Source organism: Sarcophilus harrisii, chromosome 1, assembly GCF_902635505.1.
Source record: "Sarcophilus harrisii chromosome 1, mSarHar1.11, whole genome shotgun sequence".
Lineage (NCBI taxonomy): Eukaryota > Metazoa > Chordata > Mammalia > Dasyuromorphia > Dasyuridae > Sarcophilus > Sarcophilus harrisii.
In genome coordinates, this window is record NC_045426.1 from 126,946,514 (window position 1) to 126,961,533 (window position 15,020).

The following is a 15,020-nucleotide window of genomic DNA, read 5'->3' on the forward strand; positions in this document are numbered from 1 at the left end:
TATTGTACAGTACAATTCATCTTCTGAGGACACTGAAGCACCAAAAAAACCCTTTACTCCAAAGAGTAACATTAAATGGTCATCTATACCAAGAAGAATTTATAGAACTCAAAAAAGACGACTTTAAAAATCAAATGAGACTGAGAAGGGAAAAAAAGATCAGTACAGGAAAAACAAGAGATCCAGAGTCTTAAAGAAGAAAATGACTCAAAATCAGAATTGGACAAGGGGAAGCTAGTGAAATTACAAAAGACCAAGAAATAATAAAACAAAATATAAATAGAAGAGAATGTGAAACATTAAAAAAAAAATCTGGAAAACAGATCAAGAGAAAATAAAGAATAACTGGACCATCTGAAAGCTATGACAAAAAAAAAGAACTTTTGACACACTAATACTAGAAATAAAGAAAATTGTCCTAGAATGACAGAATATGAAGGGAAAGTAGAAATAGAAAAAATCCACCCATCACAAACTTCTAAGAGATTCTTCAAGGAAAATATATCATTGCTAGATTTCAAAACTCCCAGATCAAAGAGAAAATTTTACAAGCAACAACATTATCAATATCAACAAGAAACCAATTAAAATATGCTGGAACTACAATAAGAATTGCAAAAGACTTATCAGTGGCTACAATAAGAGACTGTAGGTCCTGGAATACTACATATCAACAAAAGAACTAGGGTTGTGACCAAAAACAATACACCCAGCAAAATTACCATACTGAATGAAAAAAAAAAAAAAAAACATTCAACAAACTGTCAAATTTTTAGGATTTTGTCTCAAACTTGAATTCAATAGAAAAATTTGACACATAAGAAGCAACAGCAAAAATTAATTTCAAGGGATTCAATATGGACAAATTGTTTTATTTGGGGAAATGTAAGCCATATATCTAAAATTGACATTAGTAATTAGGTAGTTCTAAAGAAAGATTGGGCTAGAGTTGAAAATGATGTGACTCTAAAAATCAAAGTTGTCTAGGAAAAGGTAAGAAAAAAGTAATTATCTTATACAAATGAGGTATCAAGCAATAACCAACACAGAGTAATTAGATGGTGGAGGAGGCTGAAAACCTACTCACATGGGAAATGAGTAAAAGGGAAATATGTACATACATACATACATACATGTGCGTACCTACATATACACATACATACAAGAAGAGCATAGCATTTCAAAATCTACAAAGAAATAAGGGGAAGAGGAAATAGGATTAGGTGGGATTATAGAAGGGTGTATAAATCAGTGGGAGTGGGATAAAGTGTGTAGATTAACGACCAAGGAATAAAGAGGGAAGGAAAGGGATCATAGGATAAAATGGAGTACAGAAGGGTGTTTAGATTAACCAGAGAGGGAAAAGGTATGTATATTAATAAAAATGGGATAAAGGGAGGAAAAGGTAGAGGAAAGTAAGAGGGATCCACGGTGGGGGTAGGGGCTCATGGGAATGTTAAGTAATAGCAAGGCAAGTCAACAGGTACAAGTATAAGAGTTAGCTGGGATAGGAACTGAGATATACACACTGTAATAACAATGATCAAGAGTAGAAGTGATTAGATGCAGGAATAGTAATCACTTATCTTAGACAAAATCAAACTTAAAGACGAAATCAAGAGAAATCTAGTTAGCTATATTGTCCTAGATGTACTACATATATATGTTCATGCACATATATGTGAGTGTGTGTGTATATAAATATGTATGCATAAATATATCACTATTCAACTGTTGCCTGTTAGGGGGAGAGGGAGAAGAAAGGGGAAAAAAAGAAAACTTATAAGGAAGAAAAGTGAAGATGGACAGTTAAGTATACAATGTCTTCTATTAATCATATGTTTTCTTTAAATGGAAATTTATTGTTACATATTTTGAATTCTCTCAGATGTTCTGCTGGGCACATGATAAATTTTTTTTTGTCTTTTTCTATTTTGTTTTTTCCTTATTTTGCATAAAAGTTTTAAATAAACACATTTAAAAAAAGAAAATTATAGATGGAGATAAATATTCATTGTCACCTGGGATTCAAAGGAACTTGGGGAATGTAAAAACAGTCTAAAAGGATATCTGCCCCAAATAGGAATTCTCTCTGGAATACCATGGACCTCTTCTGGTTTTTTTTTTTTTTTTTATTACCACATTATTCTCTAGAAACCTAAGAAACAATAAGAAGTTAGAGGTTTCATCTCCCTAAATTTGGTTTGGATTTTGATCTTCTTATGATTATTCTTTTTTAGGGGGTAGTATTTGTATAGTCAACCAAAAAAAAAAAAAAATCATGAGGGAAATGTAGAAAACCAACTCTGTCAGCATAAAAGCACAACTCATGTGTGCCCTAAAAGAAAACACAAATAGAAAAGCACATTAATATTTAGTAAAATTTGTTGAGATCCAAGTTGCACACCACTTAATTTTAGAAATGTATTTTATTTCGTGCAAGTCTACAATTGCCTACATTTTAACAACTGATCAAATATACATTCTTTTAAAAAAAATCATTACATCACCAATAATTTAACATAGTACAGAAAAAATAAAATTGATTTTATTGTGTCATAACCAAAATGGAAGGCTATTATGCAGAGATAAGGCAAAAGATTTGCTGGACTGCTAATTAATAGCACTTCTACAGCCTTTACTAAATACATAATTGAATATATATTAAAGTTTTACAGCACAGAAATTGCACAAATAGTTAAAATTTTCAACCAACAAATTTTCAGATGATATGAAATTAGTCAAACAAAAGAGTATCAGGTGGGAGAAGGTCTTTTCACTAAAATTTCATGTAGTAATTAATGACTGACTGAAAATAACATTGGCATCGTGCACATACATCACTATTAACTCACTGACAAAATATGTGCTCAGACTCATCAGTTAATTTACAAATTGAAAGAAGTTAATTATACTTGATTTTCATATGAACAACTTAAAATGGAAAAAGTACCACCAACATAATTGATTCAACACATTAAATTTCCAGCTTATTTTGGTAAACCTAAAATGGATAGAAGAAATGGGGAAGGTGTTTTAATTTAATACATCTAATAAGCAAGAGGGAAAATTAATATCAGAACACTGCTGATGGAAAGATCATGACTTCAAAATTTCATTTGAAAGCAACAAAATACTGTTTTTACAAAAATTGAATAGAAAAGTTACAGCCAGAAATAAGAGCATCAACATGAGAGCACTTTTATCATTATATAATTTATAAATGTAAATCTGACTGCAAGAAATTAAAAGGCAATTATATACATCCCCAGACTTTAAACGTGAAGCTTGTACTTTCTAATCAAAAAAATCCCATTATACTTTTCAACATGGTCAAAAGCAGATTCATTGTTTTACTAATAAATAATCATCATAAAAATCTATAATTTAATATGCTAAATGTCAAAGACATTTGCTAGTGTCATACTGACAAATATTGACCTTTAGATGGCCAAAATGATAGGCTCAATTGCATGTCAATCCTGCAAAAGTAAAACACTACCAAAAAAAAAAAAAAAAGTAAAACCCTTCTAACCACATGCCAAAAATAACATCAAGTTTTACTTTATCAAATCACTGAATAAAAAAGAATTTCCGAGATAAATATATTAGCTATTTAATCTAAGAATTTTGTTGAAAATAAATGTGTTCTTTTAGAATGAGATAAAACATGGCAGGTGTTCCTCATCTTCGTTTTTATTAATAAACTACACATGTCCTGAAAACAAAATAAAAATACTGACATCAAAATTAACAAATTCTCTGGCAACAAATTTTTCTGAGTATGGAAAGAGAGTAAAAAAAATTTAAGTCTCCTCAGCACTGACTCACTGGGAATACTGGAATAATCTCAGGTGCCAATCACTCAAGGATATAGCAGAACTCAGATACTTCTGAAGAGAGGGTCAACTTTCCAGGACTCTTACTACCCATCAAAAGAGCACAGAGGACCTAATCAATTTGGGGTGTATTATAGCCAATCACTTGGCTAGAGATAATTCCAACAGAGACAGAATTACTCTTCATTCTGGGGGACCATTAGTAGGGGAAACAGCAATTAGCTGCAGACAGGGAAACTGGGCTCTGAAATGTGTTTGCTTAAATCACAGGTGATTTTACTTTGGGTAATGAAATTTCTGTTAGAAGAGAATATCAATAGAAAGCATTCTTTTTGTAAATAGGAACATTATGATTGTAATCTAGGCTCAATATCATTACCCATATATTACCAGTCATTTCCCTTTATTTGCAAGCGTAGCAACACAATAAGTAATCATATTATATAAATAATATAATTTAACAATTGGATTTTATAGTAGTAACCTAGTAGTTTGAAGAAATCGACATTAAAGTACCTAAATAACACTCATTTTAGTCATCTAGCACAATGTCTCCCAATAATATAATGTATACTGCTATTTCAAGTAATGGAACTGAAAGCTGGAACCCAGTTTTTTTTGTTGTTGTTGTTGTTGTTTGTTTTACAATCTTCAATGTTCTAAACACAGTTTCTATAACAATCATCGCTAAGCAAACAGGACAAAGATAATATAAAGTTTAAAAAAATACTGACAGTTAGAGTTTTTAAAAATGATATTACAGGGAAAGACTTAGAAAACCAATCATTCCTTAACCTTTGAGATTTAACAAAATACAATCTATTACTATGATGATCATTTAAGTAGGATTTAGGGATTTAAGATCTCTTAAATTCTGATAAGGAGGCTTTTGTCTCTTCCAACTACTTTCTAAATCTGAGACACAATTAAATAAAAATCATTAACTATTTAACAGTTTGAATTACATTACAGCAGAATGGTTTAAAAATATTTTCTTCAATATATTAGCTTTTCAAGAATGTCCCATTATGGTGCAATACAATGAGGAAGAACAAACAATTTTTCCATTTGTAATCAATTTAATTAGCACAAATAGCTGAGATTTGGTATTGAAAATTTGACTAAATACATCAAATTACATATAATTCAAATATTTATTATCAGAATTTAGTTCTATGCTTTGTATTTCCTAATTTTCTTAACTAAAATGGGAAATTCTTGGTCAAAAGAAATCCTTGAAAAGCTTAAATTTAGCTCTAATCACTGTTGTTTATTAAGTGCCTTTTTAAAAGTAATCCAAGAGGAGGTATTCATTTAGTAATGGAATTCCAAATAATAATTAGGACTAAGTCTTCATGGAAGTAGAAATAAGATCTTTTAGCCCTACTACTTTGATTTAAAGATAAAGAAACAGGCTTCGGAATGATAAGTCAGTAAACAAGCATTTATTATGACTCAGGTCTGTTGTTTAGTGTCTTACAGCTAGTTAGCAGGCAGAACTGGGAGTAGATCTCCTAACTGTCAGCCCAGTTGTCTTAATCTCTTGCTTTAAGGTTTCACAGTGATGTCCCTTTGACCATAAATATTACATAGAAAAGGTGATATAGTGGGGGGGAAAAACCAATGGCCTAGGTTTTTCTTTTCCCTTTAGCAAAGTGATACATAGTAACTTTAATGCTGTTTATGAAAACAACAAATCTGTTACTTCCTAGCATGGGTATTATTAATTATTAGCCTAATATCCTACATCACTGACAATTTTGGGACACTGTCATTATTGACTTCATTACAATAGGGTATCACTATCAGTGAGTCATGCTTTACACATTTGCCCCACATATAAAAAGCATAACTATAATAATAATGTTCTGAAGTAAATACTATTAGATCATAAACTCCTTGAGACAGTTAATTCTATTTGTAAAACTTCAAATTACCTAGTACCATGGGTTTTCTGAATTTTCTCTCCTCCCTGTCTACATTGCCATAGGGGAGTTGATGATAAAACCTGAAAAGAAATATCACTACATTGAGGGGAAAATTTCCAAAGTAAAGCCATATGATACAAAGCATTTGCAATAATCACCAAATTATTTTGACAGGGGAAAAAAAAAAATCACATTATACCTAACGGTCTTGCCGGAGAGATGAGTTTGTTTCCATACAAGAGTAAGAAAACAAGAGTCCATTTTGTAAAGAACATTTTTTTCCATTCAATACTTTCAAGCATAACTTGTAATGATGATAATGATAAAAGAACAGTTCTAATTCTTTGATTCAAATTATTATAAACATTAATCTAATACCCTCACAGTATCCTTGTGAGGTAGGTAGATAGAAACATCTTCATTATATAAATGAAGAAACTGAGGCACTGAGAGGTTCCATTTTGCCCAAGGAAAATCCATAGTGGCACTACATTCAGTACCAAAGCATCATTATGTCCTGCTTACTGATCTATGAACAAACACTTTACAAAGGGAAGAACGTGACTCAAAAAAGAGTAAAACCTTCATCGTAGTAGGGCAAATCTTCCCACTGGCATTCAGTTTGAATGTACTCAATTTCATTGTTTTTAGAATCAGACTAAAAAGAAGTAGATAACAGGGTTAGCCATAATCCTTTGAGTAATTGCATTACATTAAATTTTTAAAATTACATAATATTATTATTATTATTTTTAACATTCAGCTCCTTTGAAATATGATGACGTGGGGGAAATTCAGTTTTCTAAAAATATATATCCTACTAAATTGTGTAAGTGGAAAATATTTCAAGGATTTCATTCATTCACATTCACTTTTCAAAATAAAGATGATTTAAAAACTAACACAACTTTGGCTCAACCATGAAACCAAAACAAATTATTTTTAAAATTGTCATATTTAACCAATAAATTATTTACAATCTATTTTGGTTTGATACGTTTCATAAACCACAATGTAAGTACTAATCTACAGTAGCTTTTGTATTAGTATTTTTTTTCTTTGAATGGAAAAAGCATGTGTCTTTTGTAAAAGCTGTACTGATATATACAGGCACAATGAAAAATCTTAGTTCTCTTTTTCATGTTCTTTGGATATCAAAAATATTTGTCATTAATTAATGCACATAATTTTCTTGGACAGAAAGTTCAGTAGTTAATTAAGAATACAAAAAAATACTTAATTGGAAAATTTTAAACTCATCTCCATCAAATTAAAACTATACCAAAAAAAAATAATACAAAGACTTCCATCTACTATCAAAATCTTAAAAAGATCTCTTGATCATCACACATGCTAAAAAAATTACTAATGTTGCCAACTGAAATATCTTAATGATACATGCAAAACCTAATTTATTTGCATATAAAGTTAAAGCTGAAGGATTACTCTACTCTGCACATCATGGACAAGCATTATATTTTGAGACATAAGTTCTGTGAATATAATCATTACTTGATTTCTCCATTCAATTACATATCCTTGAAAAATGCTAATAGAATATTTTCTTTTTAAGTTTCAAAACATATGCCACAAATGAGGAGAGAATTGTAGTGTACTAAATGTCTTATAGATTACTTATTAATTTTTGAATAACTTTCAGAAAAAAAGATTCATTTCAACCACCCTGAAACACACAAATATTTTTGCATGGACTAATTTTTAATTTGAATTAAATGGACATTTCCATTATCCAATCTGAGAGAACACATAAAAAGTTGTATCATATGCAATAAATCCCATGAGACTATGGTACTCTACTACTTGATGAGAAATAAATTATTATACAAACTGTAAGTTCTATATCATTTTTTTTACCCAAACTTGACTATTTTTCCACAATTGAAAGCAAGTTCTGAGGGCACACCAATGTTACAAATACTTTAAACAAGAAATGACTTAGATATGAAGACTTTCAAAAGTTAGTTGTTACTTAAATATTTTCAAGCTTTAGACATCATCAAATATTTTGCTTCGAGACATTGAAAGATACCTTCCACCAGGTTGATACCTAAAAAAAACAAACAAACAAACAAAAAAAGAGTTTACTGAAAGGTTTCAAGAAATCATGTTTGAAAAAAAAAAAAATCAAGGAATTATAAACAAGAAAGAGTACCTATAATTTAACATCTACTATACTACATTATGCAACTCACAAGCTCCTGAAAATTGATGACACTGGTCTCATTGTTCTTGAGACAATAATCTATCTCTAGATTTTATTTTCACTAGCTTATTCTCCCATGAGAGATGCTCTCCCTCCTCACTTTTCAATCTTCACTCAAATCTCACATCAAGTCTTACTCTATTAAAAGCTTTAAGTCCTCCTTAATCTTAATGTTTTCCCTCTTATGTTACCCAACCCCTCATCTCCTCCCATTTATCCTGTTTGTACAGAGTTGTTTGAATATAGTTTGCACTAGTACACTGCAAGTTCCTAAGAAGATAGGAACAATTTATTTGTGCCTTTCTTTGTATCTCCCAATTGTTAACAATACCTGACATGTAGTTAGGTTTTCATAAAATGTTAGCTGACTGATTACTATACTGACATAAGGCCTACATGACAAAATGATCCATCAACAAACAATTATTTAATTAGTACCCATTATAAAGCATCATGACAGATGGTTATATATTAAGGAATATAATATAGTTTTTGCCTTCAAAGATTTTATGATCTATATGAAAGATTAGAGAATAAATATAAGAAAAGTTAAATAATAATAAAAGACAATTCCATTAAAAATGTTATAAAGAAATACATGATTACTTGTAAAATGGAACTGCAATGAGAATGATGGGAAGCAGTGAGATGGAATCAACAGAAGAATTACCATCAGACCTCATGTAAAGAGAAGACAAATGCTGACTTTCCCCAGTTTCTGTGTAACCACGTGCAAATTCCTTCACTTTCCCATGGCTCAATTTGTTCATCTTTAAAGTTGGAATGGCTGCAAGACTCTCTGAAGATTATCTAAGATAACCTAAATTGGAGCAGTAATTTCCTCTAAAACAGAGGCATCAAAGTCTAAACCATGTCACAATGATAACTCATAGTAATAGGAGAACACTTCTCAGTGAAAAAGGGTTCAGTTATATTGTTTCATCTGTTTAACAAGATAAGCATATACATAATACATTTCAGAAAGTTCAAAGTATATTTCCTGACTGAACAAAAAGTGGAATGAATCTAAAATTTTTCAGTGACTCTGAGGTAGTGCCTTTTCCACTTCATATTAATAAAAATAGTTACTAAAGCCCCACTTCCCAAAGTCCCCCCCTTTCCTTTTCTAACCTAACTGTACTACCAAAAATTCATTTAAAAAAGGAAACAAACTCATCTTTATTTTAACTATTAAATCCACAAAAATTAAACTTTTTTTTTGACAAGGGTAATATAAAAATATAAAAATTTTTCAATGTCTTTATTTACAAATAATAAAATTTGGTCATGTTTATAAAGTTATTTAAATTTGTTTAAATTCAAAACTATTTTTTGTACACTTGCAAGTAACATTTCAAAAATAATTTTAAAAGTAGTAGTTATTGAGTACTGCTTTGCTGTGGTTTCCTTGATCACTCTCAAAAATATAACTATTTTTGGGATATTATAGAAAATCCAATTAAGTCAATCTAGTTAAATCAGAAGGTTAATAAAATCCTTTGAAATGGATAAATACTATAGTCAAAAGATAGGAACAAACTCACCTTCCTGATTCAGATTCAAGAGGATCATCAGTGAATGTTTCCGCATTAAAATCCAGAGGTTCTGCATCTTGGAGTAATTCAATTCTATCTCTTTCAGTCCGATTATTAGATCTTGTATATTTAGAAACTGCTGTAAAACGAAGTTAAAAGGGAAAATGAAAGGATGAAGCAAAAGGGAAAAAAAATTCAAACCCCAAACAGATTAATCATGAGAATAAAGTGACCTGAAAGCCTAGGAAAGATGCAAACTTTGTGGATGTAAGCCAGTACACTGACATTCTATGGTTTCTGATCATTCTTCCTAATGCTTCTCCTACTCTGTAGCCCAGTTCCCCTAATTTATGATTACAAGAGTATAATAAAGAGTTCTCAAATGCTACTTCCAACTCTTTGCCCAGACCAATTCTTAAGCTCAAGATTGGCAAAAAACATTTTTTATTTCCCCAAATCAAATGCAATGAACACTTACATCTACTGGTATTGGTTTCTGAGTAGTTTGACTCCTTTGGGTCAGTATGAAAATTTCTATTCCTAGTGGATTCTTCTCGATTGTTTCCATAACGCTCTTTCCATTCCTTGAAAAGAAATATACAACTATAGCAAAAATAACTCAATGAAATAGATATGAATAAAAATTAATTTTGTTTCATCAAAAGTGTAATTAACTAAAATATATAAACATAGCAAGAGAGGCATTTGGTCTGTCCTTTGAGTGTATGTGTATATTATGTGTCAAGTATTAAAAATACCAAGAAAGGTAAAAACAGTGTTGGCCCTGAAGGAACTTAACATTCTCAAGGGATAAAGAACAGATAAACACAAGATACATACGGGAAAGGTGGACAGTAACTGGAAGAACAGGCATTGGCAGTTTGGAAAAGTATCCTATAAAGGGTACCATAAGAAGCCAGGAACTCTGAAGAGAGGTTCTGGGGGAAAGCAGTCTGGGCACGACATGCAGACAGTGCAAGGGCTGAGTCAGACTGAATACAGAATTCATGGAGAGAATTAAAACACACAAAACTAGAAAGATAGGAAAGGTCTAGCTTATGAAAAGTTTTTAATGCCAAACAAAGGATTTTATTTTTAATTCTGAAGGAAACAGGAAACCTGAGCGTTTCCTGGGGCAACATGGCCACACTTAAGATTTAGGAAAATCATTTTAAGGGGATGGACTAGAACAGGGGAAGCCAGAGAAAGGGATAGCAATTAGAAGGCCATGAGAGCTAGAATTACAGTGGGCTTTGTGAGTGGAGAGAAAGGAATAATACAGTTAGAAACAACAAAATTTTGCAACTGACTGGATCTCAAAGATGAGAATTAAGGATGACAATGAGCTTATGAATTACTTTCAATATTCATGGGGAAGTCTATAAGAGGGAAGGATTTTGTGGTCAAGACAATGAATTCAATTTTGGACATTTTCAATTTGAGATACTTATAGGACTGGAGTACAGAAGAGAATAGGGCATTAGGAAGAGATATACACCTCTTGACATCTTCAGCAGAGAGAAGATAAGGGAACTAACAAATGCAGAATAAAGTCACCAAATGAAATAGTAAAGAATGAGAAAAGGACCTAAAACAGAGCCTTAGGGACATCCACTGTTACGGATGAAGATGAAGACTTAGCAAAGGAGAGTGAGGAATGCAACAGACAAAAGGAGAAACCAGAAGAAAATAGCGTCATGAAAACTTGGAGAAAAGGGACTATTAAACAGAAAAGGGTATTAACAATATCAAAGGCTGAGGAAAAGTAAAGGATGAGGAGTGAAAAAAGGCTCTAATAGTTTAGAGTTTAACTTTAATAGTTTAGCTAGTGCTCACTTAATATGTGGACTGTTTTGAAGACCTCCTTGCCCTCTCCGAAGGTCTGTGGCCCTGATGTCAGAAGCCAGATTGTCTGTACAAGCAAGAAAGGAGGTGCTAGCCTTCATAGGCAGAGAGACTTCACAAACCAAGAATTCTCTGTATCAAGGAAATCACATCGTTCCCTCCTTAATTTCTTCCCCCTCTTTACAAAGAACTAGCATATGCTTTAAGCCTAAATTGCTACTTCAAGTATTATTCGTTTTGGTTTCAGTAAATGAAAATAGCTTATCCTTACTCAAAGAAGGATAGTTTTAAAAGTATTTTCCAGCTATTTTCTCATATGGTACAACTCCTATGTTTTCAAAAAAAAAAAAAAAAAAAAAAAAACCCAAGAAAATATTACATACACCATTTACTATATGCTTACCTATTTAGGTTAAGAGACATTACTTAAAGACTAAATGAAAACTTAAGATAGATGAGGTAATGAAAATAAAATTACCTTTTGAGAAAATCATTATATTAATATATAATTATATTAAAAATATATATAAAAATTATTTTCCCTAGAAAAATTAAGGCACTTAGAAATACAAAGTCACATGCCACTGAGAACAACCTTGATCTGCATAATAAAATCCTTTTAATTGGGCACTAATTAGAACTTTAGTGAAAGAAAGATTAAAGATCAATATAATTCAACCTGCAAATCAGGTCAGGGATAATTTTCACACATTTCCTGAGAGCTTGGTGTACAGCCTTATATATGAAAAGAAGCTTTATTACCTATGGAGATAGCCTATCCCATTACTGGACAAGTCTAAGCATTTACAAAATTCTTATAGAGAGCTGAAATTTGCTTGCATTTTTGTACCCATATGTCCTAATTCTCCCTAAACAATGCTTTGAGCATATAGACAACTATCACTTTTTCTCTAAGTCTTTTCTCTAACAAGTGTATATCTTTAGGAAACAATCATTGTGATTGGGCAATATTAATGACTTTTTCTATTTTAGAAAAAGAAAAGTCTGGCTAAGAAAACTGATATTAAATTTTTTTTTTCAAATACATTTAATGTATAAGAAAACATCAGCTTTTTCTAATGCCCAAAGCTATACCTAATATATATGTCTGTATATGTGTTTATATTTAATCATGTGTTTATTTTAAATATTTCAAATACTGGTTTAATAGGTCTATTCCATAATAGTTTTTAATCTGTTTATATGTACAGATAATTTTAAAAAATCATATTTAATGATTTTAAAAAACAAATCAGTTTTATTAATATGTAGCATCTTTCCTCAAATGAACACTCTTACTGTGCCTTTCATTTAATACTTTCTAAAATAGTCAATATTATACTTACTCTTCTTCGATTTTCACCTTCTTCTTGTCTTTGTCTTTTTCTCTTCTCTAGAAAGAGAAAAGTATCAAGTTTAGAATAATGTGGTTTAATTAGGACTAATTAAAAAATGTAAAGACATTAATAAACCTGTGGTTTAAATCTTCTTTTAAAGAAAGGACTATAAAATTCTTTACTAAATAGTACAGACCATCTACTCCAACTTCTCACTTGAATATGATTATCTTTTAATATTTTTTCTGACATCTAGGACAAATAGCCATCTAGCCTCTGTTTACTTTTCCCAGCAAGAGATTAACTTACATTCTCCTTAATAGATAAACAGGAGACAAACAATCCAATACAATATAAATAACCCCATAATTCCAAATAATAGGACAAAGACTCTACTAAACACAAATTATTGGAAAAAGACTAGAGAGCAGTTTGGTAGAAATAAGGTTCAGACTAACACCTTTACCACAATTAAATTTATATTACCACAATAATCTCCAATCATATACTCAACTTAAAAATAAAAGGTAAATTAAAAAATAACATTACATAATAAAAGGAGATATCTTATATAAGTAACAAAAAATAGAAATTATAAATAGATCATTTCAGTTGTTAGAGGAAAAAAATTAAAATCAATGCTATTAAAATAAAAAGTGGCCTTTAATTAGGGAAATTTTTCATAGAAAAACTATCCAGTAGGGGTGTGATAAACAAGATATACAGGAAAATAATAATAAATGTGAGTACAAATGTTATTTTCTAACAGATGTAATTAAAGGATGTGAACAAGGACTTTTAAAAAACCCAACCTATCAAAAACACAGACAAAAGTTCCAAATTGCTAATAAAAGAAATGTAATAAACAACTTTGAAGTTTAATCTCACACACAGAGATGACAAAATATACAAAAATGTCCACGATTCAGGGAAGAGAGGCCCATGAATGCAGTCAATCTATATTTTATAAAATGTCTACTACTTGCCAGGCACTAAGGTAATCTTTTAGGGAGACAAAAAGAAGCAAAAGATAGTGTCTACCCCTAAGAAGCTCATAATTTAATAAGAGAGACAATTAACAAATAACTTATGTACAAAAAATATACATATAAAAAGGAAATAATAAACAGATAAAAGACACTAGAATGAAAAAGAATTAAGAAAGACTTCCTGTAAAAAAATGTAAAAAGAAATTAGGGGAAGAGTAACATGGTTAGACTTGTTTTAGGAAAATCATTAGATGGTTGAATGGAGACTGGGAGAAACTTGAAGCAAGAAAACCTGCCAGCAAGTTACTGAATAGTTCAGGTATGAGGTAATGTTGTTCCATGCTACTACGGTATCAGCATCAGAGAGAAGGCAGTACATTTAAGAGATGTGGCAAAGGTGAAATCAACAGGACTTGTCAAAGGACTGGATATAGGGGAAGAGAGATAGTGAGGAGCTGAGGATGACACCTAGGTTGTGAGCCTGAGGGACTGCTAGAATGTTAGGGCCCTACTACCCTGGGGAATAACAGAGAAGATTAGAGGTGAGGAGGGTATCAGAGTTAAGATAGTAAATTCCATTTTGCATATGTTAAGTTTAAAATTAGATAGTATGATTTAAATAAGGATCTAGGAAGAGAGATCACAAAGGAGAGGAGAAAGAAAAGAGAAAAGGATCAATCAATAGCATCAAAAGCTGCAGAGAGGTTGAGGAGAATGAGGACTGAGGAAAGTCACTAGATTTGGCAATCTGTAGATCACTGATAACTCTGGAGAGAGCAGTTTCAGTGGAATGCTGATTGGAAGTAAGGGACTAGGAAAAACAGTGAGAGCAGAGAAGGTGGAGGGACCTATTATAGATGATTTTTTAAAGAATTTTAATCACCAAGAACAAAGAAGCTGTAGGATAACAGGAAGTGGAGATGAAAGGAGCAAGAGGGTTTTTTGAAGATGGGATACACAAAGACATGCTAGTAGACAATAGGGAAGGAGTCAGTAGAAAGGAATTGAAAATAGTGGTTCAGAATGGGGATGACAGAGGACAATCTACTGGAAGAAATGGTGTGGGATGCAACTGCCTGTGCAGGTAGAAGCCTAAGTCTTGGTAAGGAAAGCATCTTATCATGTAAGACAAGAGTGAAGGTGAAGATGAGGGCAGAAAGCATCTGAATGACAGATGAGTTCATGATAAATAGTTTCAATTTTTTTCTGGAAAACATGAGGCAAGGTTATCAGAAAAGAGGATCAGATGAGAGGGAATCATGGAAGATTTGAAAAAAGATGAAAAGCTTTGGAAGAGTGACTGTGGAGGGTAGGTGGGAGAGT

At 31.4% G+C, this 15,020-nt stretch overlaps 1 protein-coding gene across 2 annotated transcripts in view; it reads right to left on the reverse strand.

Annotated features, from left to right (window-relative positions):
* Positions 1–2,410: 2,410 nt before the first annotated feature.
* LMBRD2 (LMBR1 domain containing 2) overlaps positions 2,411–15,020 on the reverse strand; it is a 63,095-nt gene continuing 50,485 nt past the window's right edge. The window contains exons 15-18 of one of the 2 annotated variants that reach the window (XM_031964175.1): positions 12,718–12,764; positions 10,005–10,110; positions 9,536–9,662; positions 2,411–7,835 (exon numbers count right to left, since the gene is read on the reverse strand). In XM_031964175.1, coding sequence (XP_031820035.1) covers positions 7,775–7,835; positions 9,536–9,662; positions 10,005–10,110; positions 12,718–12,764 — 341 coding nt within the window. In that variant the 3' untranslated portion in view covers positions 2,411–7,774. Of the gene's footprint in view, positions 7,836–9,535; positions 9,666–10,004; positions 10,111–12,717; positions 12,765–15,020 lie in introns of both variants that reach the window. The other variant, XM_031964174.1, reaches the window with a different exon arrangement.